Raw genomic sequence first — 27357 nt, 5'->3', positions numbered from 1 at the left:
AGTGCTGTAGTTTTCAGACAGCTTGCGCCTCGAAACATTATACGCTTTTTAAAGTAGATCCCACATTCTGATGCTTGCGATATTTTTTTATGATAATTAGATAGATAAATGCTTTATTGAGCACAGTGGACACAAGATACAGAAATATCTATAGTCGTAGACTTCAGTTATTTATTAGTGTAGCCGCTCCGATCGCCACTGTATTTACTTTTTATTTTACGCGCGCGACCTATAATAATGATGGGTAAATATGATGTTCGTCCCATAGCTGGGCACAGGCTTCCCCTTAATGAACCAAATAGGGTAAGGGTATGGAGCATAATGGCGACGTGGTGGTGCGGTATGGTCTTGCATCAGCACCAGAGTGTGATTTGTTTGTGAGTGAGTGGACGTATGTGTGTCTTGAGGTTCTGTGAGATGATGTGAAATGTGTCGTGAAATGTAAATAAATATGGTGCCACAATATTCCACTTCAGCTTGGTGAAAGTTAGGTTTCCCAGAGTTTTCAAGCTGCCTGAAGGTCTCCGATATGATCCATCATGTTAGAAAAGACTTGAAACTCTCAGTCGTCTGTTACGACACGTCCTAACTCACAATATTGTCCCCAGTGCCTGGATCGAAGACAGCAACATCAAGCCGTACCAGGAGTTCAAGGACCAGCTTATCAAGTCCTGCAAGACTGCCGCCTTGAAGGATGCTGTGGCCCAGATCGAGGAGTATATCGTCAACCCTGAGGTAAGCAACCAGATTGCATTTTTGCATGGGACTTTTCTACAGGAGCACAGGATACACGAACGTAGGACGTAAGTAGACCATTACCCAGGCTACTCAAATTGACAACCTCGCTGCAGTGATGCAGTACCTTGGGCTACCACTAATAAATCCCAGGTTAAACTTGATATTACAATGTTTTAAGTTTACGCGGTTATTATCATAATTAAAACACATAATAACGGGTTCTTACCGCGTGTTGATATTACAATATAAAATGTACAGTCTAATCCCAATTGTTCTTCATCAGAAATTTGGTGATCTGGACGACCACGCTCGCTCTGCGGAGGAGGAGTTTGACAAATTGAAGGATGTCCTCGACAAAGAAGACGATGAGGAGGGAGAGGACAAGGAGGAGTCGTCTCCGGAGGTCAAGAAGAAGACCGGCACTCCTAAGGTAGGTCGTTGATATCCAGCTGGCGCGAGTGTTATGGCCTGTTGCATCATTTGCTGATGACTGTCTGAAAGTTTAGAAGTGGTAGCAAGTGATTGAATCATTGATATATAAGTACCGTAGATTAAAGACACGGCCTCTGTGGTCCAGTGGTTGAGCGTCGGACTCACGATCCTGAGGCCCCGGTTTCGAATCCCGGTGGGGACATATCACAAAAATCACTTTGTGATCCCTAGTTTGGTTAGGACATTATAGGATGATCGCCTGATTGTCCAAAAGTAAGGTGATCCGTGCTTCGGAAGGCACTTTAAGCCGTTGGTCCACCGGGACCCGCCCGCGCGATTAGTAAATAGTAACCGTACAATTTACCGATATAAGTGAGTAATCGTTACACGAACCATGTCAGGGGCCTTAGGCGGTTCAATCATAATCCTGACACCAGGATTGATGAGGTTGTATTCCACCTCACAACCCACACGATTAGAAGACCGTAGATTGAACACGAGCGCTCAAGAAGTAAGACGAAAAGTTAGAGCAGAAAGAGCCATGCATGCTCTGACATTCCGTAGTATGCGTTTAGGCTGCGAACTGGCAACATGTGGATGTGCGTAACTCGACTGCGTTACGAATCACCACGCCCTATAGATGCTAAGACTACAACCGTACCCACGTAATTTTTGACGATTTTATTGAATCTACACCGCTGCGTATGAATGTATAGCTAAGTTAACGTCAAGATTTCATCGTATTTTTTTATGACGCTCTTTAGTTACGGTAACTCAGCGGTGAAGGAAAACACCGTGAGGAACCCCACATTCCCGAGAAATGCATTTTCGGAGGTATGTGACCTAACCTGTATTGGGCTGGTTTTCCCTTCGCGGGTTAGAAGGTCGGGACGGATCGGGACAATTCGCAGTCGCTTCTTTAAAAAACCGGACCTGTCAAATCTTCATGTTAGGTAAGCGGACCTTGTGAAAAACGGGATAATGCTAGGGAGATGATGATGCTGTTCTTTATCTGCAATACTTATATATCAATGAGAATTCTTTGATGATCAGTATGTATATTCTAAGATGGATATTTATGATCAATGCATCCCTTATATAATACATTGAATTGTATCCAGGACTTATCAGACAGATAGTGGTACTAACTGATAGTAGTGCTACTTAATAAGTATCTCAAATATCAAGTGAGCTGTTTTCTAAGTGCGCGTCTTATTCAAAACAAAATCATTTTTTTATTGCATGAATCTTTATTGTATGAATTTGTTCTTGAAATTAATCTTATGGCTAAGTCCGACCAAACTCTATCTCTGCAGACATTATTTACGATTCGGGAAAAATAACATTTTACACACACACACACACTTTATATTGGCAATATTTCTCACATCAAAGGCTGTAAATAATGTGAAGCCAAGATGAAGATCTTAACATAATTAAGAATAAATTTCACGAGAGCATTTATTTATTTTACGGGTTAATTTGACATTCGAATTTTGAGTTTGAATTCATGTTTCGATCATAGACGATTAATATCTCGTGGTTGCCAGGATTTGTGTCCGGTTAATGGCAATAGGTCTCGCCCGCTGTTATATGGGACATAAACATAGCTGGCTAGGAGTGAGCCTGTACTAATACGCCTATGCCAACCCCATTGGAGATATAGGCGTGATGTTGTTGTTGTGTGTTAATATATCTCTTACCTTAATTGATTTTTTCCCCGTTTGATAAGACAGCTCGTTTGATGTTTGCGCTATGTTTGAGTGATGGTAAATGCATGCAGGTTAAAAATTGTAGCTTTAAAGCCTTACGAGAAGTGTAGGTTTTATGGAACTTAAAATGTTGAGGGGTGAATTTGTAGTAAAAAAGATAACGAAAGATTGGTCTGCTAGTGTAATTTATTTATTTAACACACTTTTATTGTACTTACGTACACTAAAACGTACAATAAATGATATCATAAAGCAAATAAGATTATTAAGACACTCAACTTAAAAAGTCGACACAACATTAAACATAAACAGCCTATATATATATCGGTGGCGCAGCGGTTAACGCGCTCGGTCTGCGATTGTTGAAGTAAAGCAACTTTCGCAAAGGCCGGTCATAGGATGGGTGACCAAAAAAAAAAGTTTTTATCTCGAGCTCCTCCGTGCTTCGGAAGGCACGTTAAGCCGTTGGTCCCGGCTGTATTAGCAGTCGTTAATAACCATCAATCCGCACTGGGCCCGCGTGATGGTTTAAGGCCCGATCTCCCTATCCATCCATAGGGAAGGCCCGTGCCCCAGCAGTGGGGAAGTTAATGGGCTGATGATGATGATACGTCTCGCGGCTGGGCACAGGCTTCCCCTCAATCAACCGGAGGGGGTATGGAGCATACTCCACCACGATGCTTCACTGCGGGTTGGTAGAGGTGTTTTTAGGGCTAATAGCCGGGACCAACTGTTTAACGTGCCCGACGAAGCAGGGAATCATCTTACTTTTTCGGACAATCAGGTGAGTCAAGCCTGCAATGTCCTTACCAAATAAAGAACAGTTTCACAAAGTGATTTCGACAATGTCCCCATCGGGAATCGAACCCGGATGGTGAGCTCAAGGCTCTAAGCATTAGACCACACAGGTTGTCGACCTCAGGATATTGAGCAAGCAAGACGTCAGCATATGACTGGGCAGGCTCGAAAAATAAGTAAAGAACACATACAGACTTTGTAATTATCTATGTCTTTCACTCTCAATCTTAGACACAAATGGCGATAAAGGCAAACCGGTGAAAAAAATAATTAGGTACCTATGTGAACGTAACATTGTACATAAAAAGATACATTTTGTATGTACATGCATGTCCCTATTCCAGACATACTCAGGATATAAACAGAAGGTATGAGAATGGCCCCGATTCCTGCAGACACCCTAATTTTATTTTAAGTTATACCTGTCATTTTCTTATTACTCATATGGAACCCGTTTGGCGTGTGCTGTCTACTTAATTCTGTCGGGTTATTGGCCAATATAAAACTTTGGAAGGGATTTATAAATTTCTGCCTAAAATTTACGTGTGCTCCATAAACTTTATGCCTGTCGATTACCCGTGACTCTTTCAGCGGATAAGAAAATGACAGGTATAACTTAAAATAAAATCAGATGGTGTGTACAGGTATCAGCAGCACTATGTAGTCAATCAACATTAATTATTATTTTTGTACCTTTAAGTATACAACAGGGTTGATAACTAGGTCAAAGATAAATTATAAAATGCTAATCTACCAATAGAAGCTAGTCTGGTGGGTTAAAAGGAATCGAAGCAATTCATCTAAAAGCAATATTGCCATTTTACAGTTACGCTTAAAGAAGTAAGTGCGCAATGTCAACAAACAAAACAAATAGCAATATTGCTTTTAGATGGATTGCTTCATGTGGCCTTTTTAAGCATGTGCTTCTGACCGGTCCAATTGGGAATATAGGCGAGAGTTTATGTTATATAATGACAAACGTACATTATACTGTATATGGACTGTTGATTTGCAACAGCTATATTTAAACCTTTGTGTGCATAAAACTTTTTTTATATTATTAGTCGATTCGCACCGCGGCGCAAATCGCTTGCCTTCCAAAACAACTAGTTATTATTTGAGTAGAATTTGTGCTACCTTGCAGCTTGCTTGTTCCAAGCAGACGCATGTTTAGATATATATAATATAGTAAATGCATTTTCGGAGGTATGTGACCTAACCTGTATTGACAGACAGGCAGTCGCTTCTGTAAAAAACCGGACCTGTCAAATCTTCAGGTTAGGTAAGCGGACCCTGTGAAAAACGGCATAATGCTGGGGGGATGTTTAGATTAGACATAAATCGTAATGTGTTCTTTTCTTTTTTTTAATATCTACTGAACCTCCAACGTCGAAACGTTAAAGTAATACAACATTTTTAGCTATCATTTGGAACTTTTTTCAAATGCAATTTTTATATCATAGTTGCTTAGATACTGAATCAAAGATAAATTGTAAAAAGCTAATCTAGAAGTAGAAGCCAGTCTAAGATGATGATGATTTTTGACCACGTTTATAGATGACATCATAATCATAAAATCATAAACTGCCTATATACGTCCCAATGCTGGGCACAGCCCTCCCCTCAATCAACCGGAGGGTAAAAATGCTCACTTTTAAAGATTTACGTATCAAAAGAAAATATCTCATTAAAGGAAGTAAATGTCTCATTTGACTAGGTTTGCCTCTTTCCAATTTTTTACTGCTTTTCATCTGCCTATAAATTCTTAAACAATACTGTTATAACTCCTAAACAATATAATACTGCATGCACTAATCACCACCACCAAACATGACACGTTTCTTAATATTTATAGATACGTTTGTCAAAGGTGAAGTCGGTGAAGCGTTCTTCATCGTCCGGGATGAAGGGGACCCCTCGCAAGAAGGCCAAGAGCAGTCTCTCCCGCTCGTACGACTCTGACATGGCTAATGATAAGCCATCGATGCTGAACCATTCATTCTCCAAGAAGTCAAGCTTGCTGCATCGCCCCTCTAACATTCTCAGACCTGTAAGTACAACTTAGAAGTTTTGGATCATGTCATGATATGATTATGATTGATTAAGATACTGAGGCAACTGATAAGTTCATAAGGAACATTTTTCCATTTTTAATTTTAATTCTTTTGTTTCCAACAAGACTTATTTTGTTCTATATGTTTTCATTATATTTTTAACTCTTATGTTTGTTAAGAAGATTTATGACTGTTTTTATTTAGAAGATAATTTCTGCTTAAGTTTTATACATATTTATTTATACTTATTTAATAATTATATAATATATATTCTTATTATGGACTCTCCCAATAAAATTAATTAAAAGTTTCATCAGGCATATGACCATTTAACAGAGACTGTTGTTAATAACCTTAAATCAGTCTTTTGTATCTTTCATTGTCATATCCCTGCCTTCTATTTTTTCCAATATTGATTCTTTGACTTACCTTCTTTTTAGAAAAAAAAATGTAAACAAATAGACTAATCAAACATAAAATAAAGAATTAAAAACAAAACAAAAATCTCAAAAAAACTTTTTAATTTCACAGCCAGTACCACTTGTTAACCCTTCCAACCTTCCACAGGACACTCCCCCCCTAGATTTGGAGAACGTCTCCGAGACGCTCCGCGAGAAGAAGATCCAGGCTAGCCAGATGAAGTTCGGCTTCCTCGGCCTGGGCATCATGGGCAGCGGGATCGTCAAGAACTTGCTCAACTCCGGCCACAAGGTGCTCGTCTGGAACCGCACTGGCGCTAAGGTACGTGGACCTTTTATGTACTCGGCAGTGGCGGCAGGCGCGTAGACGTGGAAAGACCGGACCTGTCAAATATGCAGGGTAAGCGGCCCCGTGGAAACGGGACCGCGCTAGGAAGGTGACTTAGGCCGTCCGCACTGTTAACCCAGCCCGGATACTCCATACAAGGATGTCGCTCTCAACCTATACCGCCTTACGGCTTGTACACAAAACTGCGATGCGACGTCGCATCGCAAAAATCTGCGAGCTCCCTCTACGCATCGCAAGAACTTGCGAATTGATTCGCATCGCGCATTCCTGCGATGTTGCGTCACACTTGTTGACACCATTTTAGTTCGCTCTGGGACAGCGCGTGGGCAAGACGTGTAGGTACTTTAAAAATGACAGAATACGACGTTGATTTTTTATATCACTGATTGAGGAGCGCCCTGTTATTTGGGACACTAGTAATGATGATTATAAAAACAAATTCATCAAACAAGATGCTTGGAAGGACGTGTGTAAAAGTTTATTTCCAAATTTCGAGGAAAAAGAAAACAATGAAAAAACTAAACTTGGTAAGTACACAAATACATTTATTAAGTATAACTTTTTTTTACTTTTTACTAAAACTACCTACAAATCAAACATTCTATTCATATAAGCACAAAAAATATTCTTTAAATTGTTTACAAATGTTTAGGCGTCGACAGCGAGTTACTTTAATGTTTTACGATGTGTCCTTTTGTACCTATTGTATTGACTTATTACCAAGAACTCGAGCAACAATACAAGCCGTATGGTATAGTCTTAAATTTTTTGTAGTTGCCAGCTTAATGCTCCAACTTCACTTGTAAAGTAATCCGAATATTCGTTTCTAATTATATTTGCACCAACCACCTGACTACCTACATTCAACCCTTGTTCAATTGGTTGTAGTTCGGAATCATCTATGATCATTTCAATAGGGGTGTCTAATTCTTCACGGTTAATGACAAAGTTATGTAGTATGCAACAAGCCTTAACAATATCTATAGCAAAGTCATATGAAACGTTAATGGGGCGGTGAAATATTCGCCACTTATTGGCTAATATGCCGAAAGTACACTCGACATATCTTCTTGCCCTACTCAAACGGTAGTTGAATACTCTTTGTTTAACAGACAAATGCTTGCCAGAATAAGGACGCATGACATTATTCGAAATAGAAAAAGCTTCGTCTCCGACAAAAACATATGGAACCGGTTCTTGAAAGCCCGGTAGCGGCCTTGATTCTGGTGTAGGCAAATCACCTCTCATCAGTAAGTCGTACAGTTTCGTGTTGTGGAAAATAGTGGAGTCACTTTCCTTTCCATATGCTCCTATGTCCACATAGATGAATCTGTATTTCGAGTCCACAATAGCCAACAAAACTATTGAATTGTAGCCCTTGTAATTAAAAAAAAGTGATCGACTTTTTGGGGGACTACGAATACGAATATGTTTCCCATCAACGGCTCCAATACAGTTAGGGAAGTTGGCTTTCTAGTCAAAGTCCGCAGATATTTCTTCAAAGAGCTGTTGTGTTATTTTTGGTATGTTTGCATTTAAACAAAATTTCCATATTGCTTTACAAACTACTCGTATTATCTTAGCAACTGTACTTATTCCTCGATAATAATCTAAATGTATATTTCTGATTTCATTTCCGAACGCTAGGAATCTGTAACATAAATAGAAAAATAAGGATTAATTTATATAACAAACTTAAAAAGTAAAGAACACTAACCTAAAACGACATAAACATACATAAATTATTTTAATTTAATTTATTGGTAGACAACGCTTCTAGCGCTAAGTTCGCCTATTGTTATTATTATTATATTATTGTTCTGTACAAACGGTATTTGATGAATTATAAATAAATAAATAAATTAAATATTGTCTATTTTTTTTTGCAGGTAATTTAGTAATACAAAGATGGAGAGGGATTAAGGATACCTTTAATAAATATGAAAAGAAACTCAAAGATGCAAGTAGGTCAGGGTCTGGATCCAAAAATATAAAAGAATACCATCTGTACAAACAATTACAATTTCTTAAGAAAAATTTGCAAAATGAGACCACAACTAGTATAAATGAGTCAGAAAATGAGCAAGATAATCAAGAAGGTACATCTAAAACACGTTACCAAAGGCAGCCACCAAAAAGAAAGATGGTTAATAATACATTTGAAGATGATATTGTAAAGATTTTAAAGGAACCTGAGAATAGACACATATCTTTTTTTAAAGGTATTTTACCATCACTTGAAAGATTAGATGACAATAAAACTCTAATCTTTCAGAGCAGAGTTCTTCAAATTTTAACAGAATTGCATCAACCTCATGGCTACTACTATCCGAATAGCAACTACCAGGGTGGCTATCAAACTCAACATTTTCGAGATCTCAACAAACGCCACTGATACGTCCACAGTCATCTAACATACCAGATCAAATTGATTCACCTAGTAATGATTTTTCTAACTCAAGCATATTAAGCACACTTTCAACTGAAGAAGACTTTGATTTTTCGTAAATTTTATGGATTGTAATATTTTAAAAACTCTTTTCTCAATAAAAACTAATGTAAACAATTATTGTCTTACTTTACTTACCGGATAGTGAGGCCAATCATTTCCAGAGGCATAACAGGAATTCTCCCCTTGTACGATTGTTTCTGAAGATATGGTGATAATAAACTTAAAAGCTCTTCGAATGAAGATATGCTCATTCTAAAATACTCCAAAAATTTTTTTTCGTCGGTTTTCAAAGCTTTATATTTTAGAAGAAAAAAGTTTCCATCAGGATTCATAATAGTAATAAATGGATGAACCCAAAATCTTCTTTGTTTCTTTTTTCTATATCTCCTAAGCAATAATAAAAGTGCACACTTCTTTTTACGATCCATGTCACGACCTAGCTTTCAATTCAAAATACGTTTAGTACGGTTAACGGTCGTCGAAGGAATGGTCACACTGGGAGACGCCTTGCCGCACAAAATCGCATCGCAGCAATTCGTGTCGTAATTTTCTGAGTTGCGAATTCGCATCGCGTCGCATCGCAGTTTTGTGTACAAGCCCTTATCCAGTGCGTGAGAGTGAGACAGACTAAATAAAATGGCTCCCGATGGTGAGGTAGATTAAGCCCGTAACGGCGCGGGGCGGAGTGTCCCTTCATTCTATTCATTCATTCATAGGACCTAGGGTTGTGGACGGAGCTCTTTGAAGATTCTTGGACTATTTTGCATTTTCTTGACCTCCTTGTAAAACGTGTCACATGGGCCTTTTGCGTAGTATATTTGTTTATTCTATACTGACATGTGAAGATGGTCAGATCATCTAGAAACTTGTACTTGTAAAGTCTGTCCAGACCGTAGTGGTTCGACGCGCGTGGTCAAGTTATACTGGGTGAACACAAGTTTCTAGAACGATCTAGCATAAAATGGTCTGCCCTGCGCCAGATACCCACTTAACAGTGCGGACACTTTCAGACAGGCCTTGTATGACGTTTTTAGGATGTCAAATGAGTTTAAGTAAGATTGTGAATAACTTTTTTTTTGACGGCTCTGTATCATTGATACGGCGGTAGCTACGCCACTGCCACTGAAATGACGTTTCCTGTTTCCTAATTCGATGCAAGAAAGTGATTTTTCATTTATTTTTATAAAGAATAAGAATAAAATATTGCCGGTCACACAGTTTTCATTTTTCTATATGAACAAAGGCCTCTCCCCTGTCTTATTCCACAGTATTTTTTTTGGGGAAGGTGCCTTATATCGCACACCAAAAAACAATAGCTATACTTAATTCTTCTTCTTGATTATTTGAAGTAGTGTACAATAGTTTAATTGCTAAAATATGTTCAGCATCTAATTAGGAGACAGAATTTACGTTGCAATATCATGATATCTAGAGGTGTTAGTGACATTATAACGAAAACTTTAAGGGACGGTTCAGACCATGGTTATGAGTTGATATCAAATAGATTTTTCCGTTGCAAAAGTATGGAACTGATATTAATTTAAAAAAGTCACTAAAATTTTCTGAAAGGTTTGATTCACTAGATATTAACTCAGAATCGTGGTCTGAATCATCCCCCTTAGTATTCGTTACGATGTCGCTAACAGCCTGTATATAGTATATACTAGACTGGATTCGTCGTGCGTATCGTCTGCAGGAAATTATTTCATTTATATTTCATTCATTTTTAATGTCGATTGTGTATATGACGTATTATGTTTACCGTCTAAGCGTCGGCCGGTAATGCTGTTCCCGAGAATATTCTCACTTTGCAGCAAAAAGGCGCAAAAGCAGTTGAAAAAAAAAAGCAGTGTTCTTCTTATTAAAGAGTATTTACAATAGGAACATTCGGAACATTCTCGGGACATTGCTCATAACGGTACACGCAATGAAGATTCGAGAATTGCATTGATTTGACATGCCTCGCGAGTACATTAGACATTTGTTATTGGTCAACTTCATCTCTCATCCGTTCTAAATTTTGCGCTACAAATATTTTTGTCTGACACCCTTCACTTACGATAAGTACAAGAAAGAGATAGAGCTAATTTTGAAACTGCCAACGAATATGAAGTTTTTTATATTTATGTTTATCTGGGCACCAATCTTCTATTGATTGTATTCTCTTGGTGTCATTGGCTGAATTATGTCGAAAAGTAGATAAGTTGTGTTTTATACTCAATAGATGGCGACACTGTGTTGTGAGCTCCTTAGAACTGGTAGTAGGATTGTAATTTTGGTCTGATAGTCAAGAGAAGGCGTCGTGTCTTATAGGTATAAGTCAAAGAATTGGCCTTTGATAGACAAGAATGGAGAATGCTGCACTTAATGAAGATGTTGAGTCAAGTTATAGGTGAACATTTAGTGGCAGTCGCCTGTCGTGCTTCAGGTACGTAAAATTGTCGATTCTATTTATCGACCCATTAAGATAACTCGTTAAGTAACGTGAGGTATTCAAATGTAATTGTTTCAACAATTTTGGTCGCTGAGTCAACATCAACCGACACTCGCGAAGTATTTTTTTTTGTTGGCTAATGATTGTCGTTAGTAATTGTTTTCATGTTATGTCTAATTACATTGACGGCCTGTGGACGCATGGTTGAGCGTTCGGCTCACGGTCACGAATCACGGCGCGATTCCCGGTGGGGACACGTCTAACATAAAAACACTGAGTCTGTTCCTAGTTGAAATTGAAATTACTTGATTGTCCGGAAAATAAAATGATTCCGTGCTTCGGATGGCAGGTTAACTACTTGTTTCCTAGATTCGGCAACTCAGGGATATCAGGGAAAGTCCGCAGGAGTGGGTTCAGGTCTCAGTATCCGCCTCAAAATTATAACAGAAATATTTTTCTAGAGGTATCCTAGCCTTCCAGAGATTGAGCCATTTATTCTTTGACTTACTATCAAGAGATGGTTTGAAGAGTAGTTTTAGGCGGATGAGACGTTCGTTATTGTAAAAATTGACGATTCAAAGTGTGACCATGTTACCTACTGAATAAATATAGATATTTGAATGACTGTACGTGTAAAAATAAATGTAGCCCCCCTGATCACCTAATATTCGGACGTTTTGCTAATTAGGCGCTACGCGCTTTGGACGATTTGCTTTTAGATCTTCTGCTCGCGAGAGCTTTATTTATTTATTTAGGTACACATACAGCAATAGATTTGCTATTTTGATTATTATTATTATTTTTATTAATATTTTTTGCTATTTTTGCATTTGCATTTTTGCATGAGCTTTGTTTCTACTCCCTTCAAAATATCGTTTTGTAACGCGTAATATCCCTAGGACAGTTTCTAGTATATAAATAGCATAAGGACGACACGAGTACGGTAGCTTGTCCGTATCCGGATACTAATCGGCGGACGTCGGTTTCTCCTTACACGCGCCATGCGAAATCCTCGCCGCAAATCTTGTCCAATTTTATATTTTAAAACATACGAGTAACATAAAACCACGTCCAGGGGGTAAGACGAAGCCGATTCAGATTGGAGCAAATCGAACATCGATTTCATTCTGTCGTACCGCGTAAGCAGCCAAGATGGCGGTCCCCGATTCGTGACGTCACATGAAGTTCGGCAAACCGATTGAACGAATGATTTCAGTAGTTTTGATACTTTATCGGTACCGGCTCAGATCCCGGGGTGATCACATATACACTGTATTCTTTATTCTATGCCTATACTGAATATAGGAAACAAAAGAGAAATAGAGAGTATTCTCTCTCATTTGCGGAACTATAGGTAGGATAAATTAGTACACGACTTAACGTTTAGTCAAATTGGCCTATTACCATACTAAAGTGTATGATAAACTACCTATTTTAGTTAGTTCCGTGTTTCGGAAGGCACGTTAAGCCGTTTGTCCCGGTTACTACTTACCGATGTATGTAGTTGTTACGTGAGCCATGTCAGGGGACTTTGGCGGCTCAATAATTACTCTGACACCAGGGTTGATGAGGTTGGTAATCCACCACACAACCCACACGGTTGAAGAAGTTAGCTTATAACTTTACGAAAAGTTATATAAGTATACAGACTGATTAGAATACAATTAATTTACGTATTATTTATTATTTCTCTTATTACGATTTGTGGTTCTTGTTGTCTTATATTTTACCTATTAGATTACATAAGTATGTTTTAGGATTTAATATTTACTAGAAATTGTTTTTCTCGGAGCATATTGCCCATTATAGTACCTACTGAAATACCTACCTACCTTTTGTTAGATGACAAATTGGTGTTTCGAATTTGGTTATTTCACAGCCAGGGCGGTCGGAAATCTATTACCAGTCTTAGAACGTTCTAGTATTTTTGAAATAATTACATTTGTATTTACGTTAAATTATATTTTAGTTATTAGAGAACGTATCTATTTGTTCAACATTCCCAATTCGTCTCGAGTATTCAGTTCAATTTTCCACTAATGATTCATTATTATGCGCTATTCATGGCAATACAATTATGGTAGTGTTATACCAATAGGATTATCATCCACCACGATAAATTGTGTAAACATTATTATCACCGCTATCGCATATCTCCCACGTCACCATATTTGTTTGTCTGTCGTCAAATAAACGATTGACAACCAACCGAGTGTTTTATTTACTTATAATTTTACTCTACGGAACCCCAATGGTGTTATCCCTCAGTTAGCGATCTAGTATACTTTGCTGTTCTGGTACAATTTCAACACAATTCTAATAATGTTTACTTCAACTACGCATAGTGGAATGATACAAAATGATTCGACCCAAATGAAACCAAAGACGTACATTGAAAAATAATTTATTCTCCATGATTAGCCGTTTACTCTGTTATATATTTAGAAAATGATCAACAATATTTGTATATTTTATATTACGAAACGTTATAATAATCATTGCTGGATTGTAGTATTTGGCATATCACTGCAAGACTTATTTCACTCGATCTGTACGAACGTGTCACAAAATATATAATTACTTTAGATGAAGTTTAAGATCTACTATTATTTAAAATTTGGTTAATGACGAATATTGTAGAATTAGCTAATGGATACACGTAGTAGTGGGGTGAGATCTATTCGAGCACAGTCCGCGCCGGCGGGGCCGGCGCGCCGCGATACACCAGCCACCATACCCGCGCAACAATTACAACAAACACAGTAACAACTCTCTTATACCTCACTTTAAGTCGAACAAATACAAAAATGCGTAATCCTCTAAGAGTTTACCCTAAAAATACATCAAAATGGAAAACGATCGAAACAAAGAGACGTATTTACAAGTGCTAATACCCACAGAACTCTTACAACCGATTATTTAATTCACTACGATGATCGAACGAACGGATCGTTTCGGTATACCGCTTAAAACCTACCACTAGAGACAGAACGAAACCAAAGTCGTCGCTAAACGTAAATTTCAAATCTAGTCTATCACAGCTCACTTAGAAGTAAGGGCGGCGACGGCGCCCGGGCGTCCGGCGGCCTCCGTCGCGCGTGACGTCACTGCACCGGTCGCGCTCGTGACGTCACACCGCATGCGGCACCAGCTCCAGCGCGATGGCGGGTCGCGCGCGCGCCAGCCGCCGCCCCGACACGGCGTAGAGCTTGAACACGCGCGACACCAGCCTGTACTACAAGCGCGCGTGGCTGCACAGCGTCGCGCACTCGCACGAGCCCGCGCCCGCCGCCGTGCGCTTGTCGCCCACCTCCACCGCCAGCAGCACGCGGGCGCTGCGGTGTCGCTCGGCGGCCGCGTCCGCGGCGTGCAGCTCGGGCGACGACGCGCTGGCCGTCAGGTGGCGCCGGCGCCGGTCACGCTCGCGGCCCAGCAGCGGCTCGCTGGCCGGCTTGCCCGCTTCCGCATCGCTGGCGCGGTACGGCTTGGTGCGTACGGGCACCCCCGCCGATGGGCCGGGCGTGGCAGGCGACGCAGGCGGTGGCGGCGCCGGCGACGCCTGCAGCGGTCGGATCATGGCGAACAGCTTGGGCGGCGGCGGCGGCAGCGGCGGCGGCCCGCGCTCGATCATGTTGATGTGGATGCCCTCGGGCAGCGGCACGGGCGAGTTGCGCCGCGAGTTCATCGACCTCTCCGTCGGCGTGTAGTACACGGACATCTTGCTCTCGTCGTCGGCGATCGGGTTGGGCAGGTTCGACAGCATCTCGATCTTGGTCCGCAGATACATGTCGATGATCTCGACGTCGGGGTCGAAGGCCATCGAGTCGCTACGACCGCACGAGCCGCTGCGACAGTTCTCGAAGTATAAGCTGGGTAGATTTTCGAGCACTTTGTTCAGCGTCTGCTGCTGGAACTTGTACGACTCTCGGAGTCGCAGGATCTGGTGCGCGCTGAACTTGCGGATCTTGTTGCGTTGGAACACGTAGTTCTCCCGCACCCAGTTGAGCTGCGTCGTCGAGTATTCTCGAACGCGTTTCACCTGAAAACGAATTACACGTTAGACTGATGAATTGCATAACTGGTTTTGTACACCTACATTTTAAAATTCAAGGGCATGCGTGGCTGGTTTTCAAGATAACGAAAAGAGCACTTACAAAAATAAATTATATTTAAGATCGATATTCAAACAACAATTAATTACCTGGTCATAATATTGGTCTCGCATGGCACTGAGATGGTTGGATCCAATATCCCGTATGTTGCGGAGATGGCTGGCTTGTGTCGAGTAACTGTTTTGTATCCATTCCATTTGTTGAGTGCAATTCTCCTTAATACGATGCACCTGTTGGAATAAATTGGTTTAGTTATATCCATTGTAAAGTTAAACATGGCTGACCTTTGTATATGTCAGAATAGTTAGTAACGTACCTGTATGGCGTAATTTTCGCGTAGTTTTTCCAGCTGTGCTCTCTTGTATTGCTCGATGTTGTCCAACATACTGAATATTTGTCTTGAACGTGGTGCGTCGCGGTTCACGCACGTACAACAGCTGCAACAAGTCTCCATAAGCCGGAACCTGAAACCAAACACCTTCTGTTATACTTACTAACCAAATGATGCATAAAATTAGACCAGTCGTCCTTTAGTTATCTATTCAGTTGTAAGCCGTGGCTATTGTTCGGCTTCATTACCAAGGTTTAATATGAAAACTGATTCTCTGGTTTTATCCGGTATACGTCTTACGATATCGCAAAAGATTTAGGTACAAATATTGTTGAACTTACCTGTTAAATATGTATCTTAGCGCCTGTACCAACAGCGTAAGTCCCAAGAAACCGGCTGCACATATAGCTCCCCACAACAAACTATATATTTTAATTTCGTACATCGTCATAGGGTCTATGTTCAGTACTACTTCTGCGGATACATTGGCCGCAGGATTCGTTGCGAAGCATAAGTAAACACCACTATCTTCTCTGTGGATATCTCCTATGAATAAGGATCCATTCTCTAATACTCTAACTCTGGATTTGGAATTGTCTATAGTGCGGTAGAATTGATCGTGTGCGACTCCGTGTTTGTAGAATATGTCTGGGATCAGCGGGTCGGGGTTCCAATGGTAAACTATCCTCGTTGGCGTGATCCAAGTTATTGAAGGTAAGGGGTTGCCGTCAAATCTGCATTCCAGCAGAGTATCTGTTTGCAATCGGTTCAGTGTCAACGGACTGCTATAAACCAAGTTAGGCGCCTTGCAGTGCAACTTTGTATGATTCAATATTGTCAACATGTCATTAGGGTATGCCAAACCGCAACTCAGATCGGATTTTATGACTTCTTTCCTCCTGTCTGCCCAACCAGCGAACCAGGTCATTCGGCAGTCGCAATTCCACGGATTGTTTCCTATCCTTAATTCTTTTAAATTGTCCAACATTTTTAAAGATAATGGAAGAACCGTCAGGGCGTTAGCAGTAAGATCCAGGTGCGTCAGTGCAGGCGTATCTGCAAAGACGTAGGGTTCTAAATCTCTCAAGTAAGTATTATTCGTTATGTACAGTCTTTCTAAATTATTTAAGCCTTTAAAATTCGTATTTTGTATGGTTGTAATGTCTGTGTGATCCAGGTGCAAATTTATTAGATTCTCATTATGCTGGAAGAGCATTCCCGGGAGCACTTTGAGCTTGGTGCCGCCCATGTTCAGCGTCTTCAAGTTTTTTAAATACTTAAACGCATCACTTGATATGTTCAGAAATTGATTATAGCCTAGATTCAGCTCTCTCAGCTGTTCAAAGTTATCAAATATAGATTTAGGTATGTAGTCTAATTTATTTCTAGATAGATCCAGCGTTTCCAATTCCGTTAAGTTGACTAGAGCGTTAGATGTAATTTTGACTAGGCTATTATTATTTAGGAACAGTACTTTCAAATGTCTATTAGGATTAAAATAGTAATCTGGAAAAGTGGCTATGTTATTGAATGATAGATCCAAATATTGCAGCCGAATCATCGGCCGGAAGATCTGGAAGGGGATGACTCGCAGCTGGTTGTGCGACACGTCGAGGACCTCGAGGTTCTCCAGGTCGGCAAAGGTGAACCTCGGCAGGTCGTCGAGCACGTTCCGAGATATGTTCAAGTACTTGAGACGGGTCAGTCTAGCGAATAGTCCATGTTCAGTCCTCTGGATTTCGTTTCTGCTAAGATCGATGCTTTCTAGTTCGTGGAGTCCGCTGAAGAGGTCTATCTCTATGGATTTGATGCCGGAGTCGGTCCAGGTGACCTCCTGCAAGTCCTTGCCGTGTGGCGCGAGCAGCGCGCTAGTGAGCCGCTCGTGCGGCGGGGACGCGTGGCGGCAGCGAAGGCGCGCCGCGCTGCAGCCGCAGCCGGGGAGCGGCGCGCCCGGGCACGCCGGGGAGCCCGTCGCGGAGCAAACTATTGCCAGCGCCAATATTTTGTGCAGCCACTGCATTATATTAGAACCGTCATAGTCTTAATTTGCTGTAACAATATAAACATTCACTCTTAGCTCGAGCCTATGAGTTGTATGACCGGTCATGGTGACCGTTAAGTTTGATGGCCTGAACCTTTCACTCCAGTCACTCAGTCATAAATCAGTCTTATCTAAAACAATATCCAATATGCTGACTCGGTTGTTTCGATTTTATAAAAGCAGGGTATGGCTTTTTAATGAACCTGAGTATTTATGTCGAAAAGTTGGTATTTGTTTGTTTGTTTATCTTCATGCTATGTTCTTTGCAGTTTATAAGGCTAAGTAGGTTTTATACTCATTATAAGTAGGTATTAATACCTACTTATAGATTTGGGTAAAACACCTATAATCTGACCATATTTAAATTACTTATTTATAATTAATAAGTCTTTAGCATAAAAGTAATTACTTGTATAATTCATTATTATTAAAATTAGTCATTTTGCATGCTAAATTTACTATGACAAGTAATTATATTATTTTTAGATTTCACATTTCATGCTCTTTTGAGATATGAATTTGAATAATGCATTCATTGAGTGTGAACTGCATATTTATTATGTGCTTCTATATAAATAAAAGTAATTAGATAAGAAAACATTTGATGCAAATTAACATTAGTATGTAAATGAATTCTTATTGCCGAGGGTCTGTTGAATGGCTTCTAGTTGCTAATAACTGTGACCTTCTCAAGTGGTTTTTATATTTTTCATTATTTCTGCTTTTCTATCATTCCTTGGAGGTATTTTATTCTAGATATTTAATGTATTTTCATGTTATTAAATATTCCCAAGACTTATCACTTATGAATATACGATTGCCTTGACTGCTAGTACAACTGGCTACATTTTATTCGTTTGCGAAGTATTCAAAACTTGCGAGGATGCATAACAATGAAACGTGTAACAGATTCATGACGCGCATAGCTGTGTTAGAGGTATGAAACCTCAATTTGTAAGTAGGTTTTGCAACATCTCGCGGCTATTTGCAATAAACCACGAATTAATTGTACAAGAACGCTTGTTGAACGCTTTTCCATTCAGCCCAGATACGATCTATGCACCTATCGCTATGTCACTACTTGCCTGCATCGAGACGCCAGAACATTCCGACTTTACACACACTAATTTTACTTAAAACAACACTCGCATACTTTCACAGGCCATTTTTCAATAAATATCACAACATTTACCTAATACACGTCCACATTACACTGCAACTTGCATAATTCACGGTATTTTGTGTTGACAACAGATGGGAATACACCAGCCATTTTTTTTTCGTTGAAAGGCTTCTCCCCGTCAACGTTTCACCGACTACACCATTCTGTTATTATCACTGATCACATTATACAAGTGTAGAACCTTTGCATAAAATTTTATTTGTATAAATTCCACAAGTAAAAATTATAAGCTCGCAGCTCTTGTTATACGCTGTCACTTCCACTGTGGCGGACACACGAAAGAAATAAATGGCCGAATGGCGGCGCTGGTAGCTGCGCAAGTCGTTATCTCCCTCACTCGCGCGCGGAATTCGTATTGCCGCGTCGTTCGCACGTTAGGCCAGTCAGCTGTGGGGGCCGACGAGGCCCGAGTGTTTCCGAACACTGGCGAAAGTGCTCGGAAGCGCGCTAGGTCCGACGGCGTTCGTTTCATTCTTGTATTTTTTCTTGCCTTCGCATGGGAAACGAGAGATTTTGTATAGAATTCCTCGGGTTCCGTTCGGTTGTTATATTTAAGTTACAAAATAAATAGTTCAATTTCCTTTCGTTACGTAATAATGTGTAAATAATAAATAATGATATAGGTACGAAGACGTTTTATAATTAGGAAGGTAGGTATCTAATTGAATAATAAATTAACTTGATTACTGATATAATTCCGTTAAATACATAATAAATAACTTCGATCTACTTCTTAAGATATATTTTGGACTGGTATTTTTATGAGAAAAATCACTCGTGTCTTTCAGTGCGTGTCTATAAGGTCACATGCGGAGATATCTACAGATTAGATACAAAGTAGGTAGATATAAGTAAAGTAGATAAGCTCGACGTTGATTAATTTTATGGGAACTTGCGCGGATAATCGTTTTTTTTTTCTGCTGTTATCTGTCGTTATCTAATTAGATACCTACATCTTTTGTATCAATTAACTTGGCAGGTTTCTAGAACTTTTCTAAATAATAATCATTGGCCTTTTGTCCTTTTGCAAGACAAAGGATGTCTTTGGAATTTAAATAAGCACAATTATAATCTGCGTATACATATTATTATTTACCTACTTACTTACCTACATAACATACGTTTTGCACCTTTTTCTAACTAGGTACCTACGTATGTTGCGACTGTTTCAACTTCTCTAAAGTGCATTGTGTATGTGCCTAATATACCTACTAAATAAGAATGCAATAGGTAGAATGTTCGAGAAAGACATTCTATTGCATTCTTTTTTCCTTTGTCTTGGGACTGCTACACCCTACAATAGCAATCATCATCATTTTCAGTCCTTTATAAGTAGGCCTCATTTACATTGTGCCACCCAAAGCGGCCCTGTGCCGATATCATCACCCTATCCCTAGAGTTATCCCGTTTTTCATTGGGTTCGTATTTCGTGATGATTTAGATCTAGTCCATATTATAAGATCTTCTATCGTGTGGGTTTTGAGGTAGATGACCAACCTCATCAACCCTGGTGTCAGGGTTATTATTGAGCCGCCAAAGGCCCCTGACGTGACGGCTACATGCTTACATCAGTAAGTAGTAACCGGGACCAACGGCTTAACGTGTCTTACTTTCGGACATTCCAGTGATCAGCCTGCAATGTCCTAACCAAACTAGGGATCACAAAGTGATTTTTGTGATTTGTACCCACAGGGATTCGAACCCGGGACCTCCGGATCGTGAGCACAAAGCTCAACCACTGGACTACAGAGGCCGTTGATATTATAAGATGATTATGTTCTTTTTTTTAGTTTTGTCCGGCCAAGTAGTTAATGCCATCTGCGGCAAACTACAATAAGACACGTCAAAAAAAAAAAAATGTTCCTTTTTAAATCGGTGCGTACTTGTAGGCGGAGTATTCGTGTCTAGGTACATATTCATCGCCCCTTCACCACAGTCCACAAGTCAAGTAGATTCGCTATGAGCTATGACGGCCTTGCGAGCGATTGCGAAACAATGGACAGAAACAGTTTTGTCAATTATTATTAAGCATCGTAGGCAGAATCGCGGCTCGGCAGCCGCCAACGAATGAACGGGACAAAGCTATCAAAATAAATGGAATAAATGACAATGGGCACTTTTGTATGAAACTTGGTCCAAGAACCTCCACTGATGAGACTTATATGTAATGAAAGCTTATGCTTTCCCTATGATTCTGGCAAAGTTCTATCAGATTCTGTCCCGGGGTTCTTTTTTTACGGCCATGTTTGTCCTGGCTAAAAATGTGATAAAATACAGTGGGAGCTAAAATCGACTCAAGATTTCTTGCTGGATAACTAAGTCTACATAAATAATTATGTATCATATTGTATATCATTTTAAAGAGGATCTTTTCCAGAATCCGAAACATAAAAAAAAAACAAAAAAAATCTTTTTGTTAGCGAATTATAGTCAATTTATATCTGCAGCGCCATTGTTTCTCGGTAGCTAAGTTCAAGTTTCATGCCTTTTACCCCTTCCAAAAGTATCTTACCGATTTTTTTTATATTGCTTCCGGAATTTGATCTGAGTGATAATAACAAGAAAAATAAATAGACACCTCTCCGATAGAGACCGCCTAAGCTATTGCCTATTGCAAGAAATCGTCATCATTAGCAAGTCATTACGGTATTGCATATTATAAGCTTATCAGCAACTTGGAACTTGGTCCAAGAACCTCCACTGGTGAGACTTGCATGTAATGATAGCTTATACTTGTCCTATGATTCTGGCAAAGTTCTATAAAACTCTGTCCTAGGGTTTTTTTACGGCCATGTTTGTCCTGAGTGTACAGTAGTGGACTGCAAAATCACCTCAGGATTTGTTGTCGAAAAACTATTTAACTAAGTCTATATACATAATTATATATCATAATGTATATCAATTTTAAAGGGGAAGGTTATCAGAATCAGAAACACAAATAAAAAAAATGCATTAAGTATGTAAACGACTTTTAGCCAACTCACGTCCGTAGCACCATTTTTCTCAGCAGCTACGTACGAGTTTCGCGCCTTCCAACCTTTCCAAAGAAGCCCAATCATTTTTTCCTTCTTCTGATATTGCATTCTCAACCTGACAAGTGACAACAACAAGAAATAAAATAGATACCATTCCGATAGAGGCCGCGTAAGCTATGGACCTATTGCAAGATAACGTACTCAAAGGGTAGTCATTATAATCCAACAGACGTAACATGATTAGAATGCGGGAGGACGCAAATGTAGTATGTTTTCTTTCACCACAATCTTGTTTTATTAATCCAGGCTTATATCTTGTCTTATAAACAATGCCGAATGGTACAACAAACGTATCGTAAACGTAAGGTTGCCTGGTAGTAATTGCTACCTTGGCAATAAAGCCGCCTTTTGCACCAGTTATTGCCTGAACTTGTTTAATAAATGTGTTTCTTTTGTATACAATAGAGTCATTACATTGCATCTTGATTAGAATGACTTATTTCTTGTTTCTCTCGTACTAAGCTGTATACTGTTAGTGTTAAAGAGACACATATTTCGTCTCTTTCGCATAAGGCGATGTACTACATTTCCGTCCCGCCGCATTCTAATTATGTTACGTCTGTTGGATTATAATGACTAGCCTTTGAGTACGTTATCTTGCAATAGGTCCATAGCTTACGCGGCCGCTATCGGAATGGTATCTATTTTATTTCTTCTTAATTTTTTTATATTTTTCTTTGTTGTCACTTGTCAGGTTAAGAATGCAATATCAGAAGAAGGAAAAATGATTGGGCTCCTTTGGAAAGGTTGGAAGGCGCGAAACTCGTACGTAGCTGCTAAGAAAAATGGTGCTACGGACGTGAGTTGGCTAAAAGTCGTTTACATAATGCATTTTTTTTTATTTGTGTTTCTGATTCTGATAACCTTCCCCTTTAAAATTGATATACATTATGATAAATAATTATATATATAGACTTAGTTAAATAGTTTTTCGACAACAAATCCTGAGGTGATTTTGCAGTCCACTACTGTACACTCAGGACAAACATGGCCGTAAAAAAACCCTACGACAGAGTTTGATAGAACTTTGCCAGAATCATAGGACAAGTATAAGCTATCATTACATATGCAAGTCTCACCAGTGGAGGTTCTTGGACCAAGTTCCAAATTGCTGATAAGCTTATATGCAATACCGTAATGACTTGCTAATGATGACGATTTCTTGCAATAGGCAATAGCTTAGGCGGTCTCTATCGGAGAGGTGTCTATTTATTTTTCTTGTTATTATCACTCAGATCAAATTCCGGAAGCAATATAAAAAAAATCGGTAAGATACTTCTGGAAGAGGTAAAAGGCATGAAACTTGAACTTAGCTACCGAGAAACAATGGCGCTGCAGATGCAAATTGACTATAATTCGCTTACATAAAGACATTTTTTGTTTTTTTTTTTATGTTTCGGATTCTGGAAAAGATCCTCTTTAAAATTATATACAATATGATACATAATTATTTATGTAGACTTAGTTATCCAGCAACAGATCTTGAGCCGATTTTAGCTCCCACTGTATTTTATCACATTTTTAGCCAGGACAAACATGGCCGTAAAAAAAGAACCCCGGGACAGAATCTGATAGAACTTTGCCAGATTCATAGAGAAAGCATAAGCTTTCATTACATATAAGTCTCATCAGTGGAGGTTCTTGGACCAGATTCGCCCATTCTCCTTTGTTTTTCATTCGTCTGCTGCGACTTTTTCATGACGTCATCCAAATATGCTGAACCTCTAATAAATAACACACATAAATAGCGCATATACATCACGCTGTTGGGCATAGTTGAATAAATAACAACTTGAATTTGTGTTTGCTTGCGCAGCTAGGCAACCAAGAGCATAGTAGACCTATACTTAGTGCAAATTAGCTATTTAAGTGGTGGTGACACTTACCTATCTACTTATCAAGATATAACTTATAAACTTTTAGTATCATTTTTATTTTTTTCGCTTCGTTATAAAAGGTTCATATGTTCACTGCTTTGGGCGGAAGGCAAGAGGGAAACCACTGCCCTATTAAACCACTTCCCTAAAAAGTAGCATGGAGAATGCTACACCGACAAGAGCGTGGCCCTTAAATCAGTCATGTCATGTGTTCACTGCTACTGGATATAAGACCTTGGCTTCTTGTAGGTCATAATAAGTACTCAATTTATAAGACTGAGCATGCACTGTTCACTGTATCGCTGGGAGTACTTATCAATCGCCCTTATCATCGTTTTACTCCAAACAAAGCTACGGATGACCTATATGCTCATGATTATGCTCATGTTTGAACTTACTCGTAATTTGTGTTATTATAACCTTTGAGGTTTTGACGAAATACACGGTGTTAGTGACATCGTAACGAATACTGAGGGGGATGATTCAGCTCATTATTCGGAGTTAATATCCAGTGGAATTTTCCATCGCAAAATTCATTATCTTTTTTAGTTTTCTTTAATTATTTTCAATTGACGACCTCCGTGGTCCAGTGGTTGAGCGTTGGGCTCACGATCCAGAGGTCCTGGGTTCCATTCCCTGTGGGGACATATCACAAAAATTACTTTGTCGTCCCTAGTTTGGTTAGGACATTACAGGCTGATCACCTGATTGTCCGAAAAGTAAGATGATCGGTGCTTCGGAAGGCACGTTAAGCCGTTGGTCCCGGTTACTACTTACTGATGTAAGGAAGAAGTCGTTACATGAGCCATGTTAGAGGCCTTTGGCGGCTCAATAATAACCCTGACAACAGGGTTGATGAGGTTGGTACTTTTCCTCACAACCCACACGATAGAAAAAGATTTTCAATTCTAAACTTTAGTTAGTAAACCTAGCTCAGACCCTGGTGGAGAGCGGAGAGTTGCCGTCCTATACGTAGTATTATTCGTTATTATGGCACTGGTCTATTCGAGGAGAATAGTTTAGACATCCATGGCGAAGTTTCAAAATGCGTAGGTATAATTTAGAATTTGCCGTAAATGTCAGGACACAGGCTCTCTTTGAGGAAGGTTAATGTATGCAAAGCAGGCCTCTTGACCGGCCATTCGTGAAATAACGTGTACATACATACATACCCATATAATATACATAAATAGGTGTAAATGAAAGCGGCGTTTGAATGGAGGGGACCTTGCAAACAACCAGTTTTAATGTTATACTTAACTGCAATAACTTGACTAATGACTGTTCATGACGGGCTGTCCGAACTAGTTCGCGTGTTTAAGGATGTTGTTTCTAATACATTTTATACCTATCTAACAATATAAGGTACAGTACATGCTTTCATGTCCTTTTCTTTGGCTCGTTAAGCCGTTGGTCCCGGTCACTACTTGCTGATGTAAGTACGTAGTCGTTACATGAGCCATGTCAGGGGCCTTAGGCTCAATAGTAACCCTGACACCAGCCAATGAGGGTATACATTACAACTTATTTATTAACTAGAGGAACACATTCAATACCAGACATTTTTATCATTTAGGTAGTCATTAATCTTATAATAAGCTTTTTTACAAAGTAAGTTTCACATGTGCTTATCCATTTGCTCAAAAACTCGCTACTAAAGTGACAGAACCACAAGTTTTCAGACGACAGCATGAATAGCCCCTCATTGTTAAGTTAATAACTGAAGTCCGACATACTGTTATCGGACAAGATTTTACTTCGGATATGAAAACCCGACACTTCTTTATTCCGACAATACATAATTACGACATGTCTTAACTTCGACACTATCCGAAGTAAAATCTTGTCGGATAAATGTTTGTCGGACTTCAGTTTTTAATCCATCTACTCGTTTCCCTTGTCGCGTTGCTCTAAGTCTCTAGAACTTTGTCGTCTCCTCGGCAATCTGTTTCAGGTGACGCATTTGTATATTTCCCGAAAGCCAATGTAAATGTTATTCGTACCGCATAGATATGCGTAATATAAATTATTATTATTAATATATTGTGATGGCAGCGTGCCCGCATCCGCCCAGCCCGTTGCGGTAAGATAGTCTTAAAAGTTTTACTACTAATAAGTAATAAACCTTATTACCTACATTATTATTGTTTGTTTTTGTAATAGAATAGAAATTGTTTATTATAAAAGGACGCTACAAACAAACCAATAACATTACTTAAAATTTGCACAAAACAATGAAGTTACAACAAAGCAAAAAGGATGATCTTCGAAATGATCATAAGGTGGTGGTGGACGTCATGAAAAAAATAATTGATCAATTAAAATATAATAATAAATAAATTATAAAAACGTTTATTTCTTCTTCTACAAACAATATAAACTAACATACTAAAAAAATATTTAAACTGGGACCGTATGCAGAAGACAGGAACCCAAACTAGCTTGACCCTGTATCTTGGGATCCTGGTCTCCCCCCACGAACCCCAAAGAAGAATAAATATAATTATATTGAAATTGATCAAGGAAGTTGATTGAATTGAACAGATTAAGATTGTTAACTTACGATTACGTTAACGATTTCATAAACATACTGTTCTAATTATAGGGCTTATACCACCATAGTCGTTGGGTCTGGGCTACTAACACAAATGTCTCCACCAACCCGCACTGGAGTAGTGTGGTGGAGGATGCGCCATGTTTATGTATGTTATGTACCACCATAGGGCTTAGTTCATCATGCGATGAATGTACCTCATATTACTCTATCCTCGGTTGGATTTGTAGTCGTTTATGTTGTGTGTGTTAAGTTGTACATTATTGTATTGTACTTATTGTTTCTGTGCTAGAAATTATTATAATTTTTGAATCGCTCGACAGTGCTTAAGTTATCATACATAACAGAACTGAATGAACAAATATGGTATTACACACAGACAGGTACAAGGAAAAACTAAAAGTAGGTAAAGGCAAATGAAATGTTATGTTAGTATAACGTCTTTTCTGACGGGCGGAGGAGATCGAAACAACTTTGTTTCTATGCTGTCTATCATCTTTACAACCTGTCTTCTCTACGCTCTACTAGGTATATGCCTCCTGCCTTTCTCGACATTATTTCAAGGTCCTGTTTATCGTATAGTATGGAGTATTTCCCCGGGTGAGAACCCTCATAGCTCCCTCCCCCATCTGAGGCAAACCCACAATAAGACACATCACTAAGCATAATTATTATAAGCATAAAAACTATACTCCGAATAAGTAAAGTTTTGAAACTTACTTTTTCCTTGGCTGCATTTGATGATTGTGTTTTTTATATTTATTAACACTATTTAATGCTGTTGGTCATCATTCAGTATACTTTTCGTATGTAAGATAAACATGCTGGCCGCCGCA

At 39.3% G+C, this 27357-nt stretch overlaps 2 protein-coding genes and 2 pseudogenes across 6 annotated transcripts in view; 2 read left to right on the top strand and 2 right to left on the bottom strand.

The window, feature by feature from the left end:
- Positions 1-27357, top strand: part of LOC126375676 (putative oxidoreductase GLYR1 homolog) — a 342593-nt gene that overhangs the window by 5147 nt on the left and 310089 nt on the right. For 4 of the 5 annotated variants that reach the window (XR_007567633.1, XR_007567632.1, XM_050022751.1 and 1 more), the window contains exons 4-7: positions 609-735; positions 1022-1168; positions 5536-5730; positions 6302-6475. Coding sequence is in view for 3 of the 5 variants with exons in the window: in XM_050022751.1 (XP_049878708.1) it covers positions 609-735; positions 1022-1168; positions 5536-5730; positions 6302-6475 (643 nt within the window). In the remaining 2 variants the exon portion in view is untranslated. The remainder of the gene's footprint in view (positions 1-608; positions 736-1021; positions 1169-5535; positions 5731-6301; positions 6476-27357) is intronic. The other variant, XM_050022753.1, reaches the window with a different exon arrangement.
- Positions 6487-9010, top strand: LOC126375712 (uncharacterized; annotated as a pseudogene).
- LOC126375747 (uncharacterized) lies at positions 7024-9472 on the bottom strand (annotated as a pseudogene).
- On the bottom strand, positions 13777-19346 carry LOC126375644 (leucine-rich repeat and immunoglobulin-like domain-containing nogo receptor-interacting protein 2). The gene is made up of 5 exons (XM_050022675.1): positions 19065-19346; positions 16173-17880; positions 15817-15964; positions 15590-15730; positions 13777-15427 (listed from the first exon to the last, which is right to left on the bottom strand). The coding sequence occupies exons 2-5, from the start codon at positions 17849-17851 to the stop codon at positions 14624-14626; spliced, it is 2772 nt and encodes a 923-aa protein (XP_049878632.1). The 5' UTR covers positions 17852-17880; positions 19065-19346; the 3' UTR covers positions 13777-14623.

Source organism: Pectinophora gossypiella, chromosome 19, assembly GCF_024362695.1.
Source record: "Pectinophora gossypiella chromosome 19, ilPecGoss1.1, whole genome shotgun sequence".
Classification (NCBI taxonomy): Eukaryota; Metazoa; Arthropoda; class Insecta; order Lepidoptera; family Gelechiidae; genus Pectinophora; species Pectinophora gossypiella.
The sequence above is the reverse complement of the archived record's forward strand: the minus strand, read 5'-3'. Positions and strand labels throughout refer to the sequence as shown.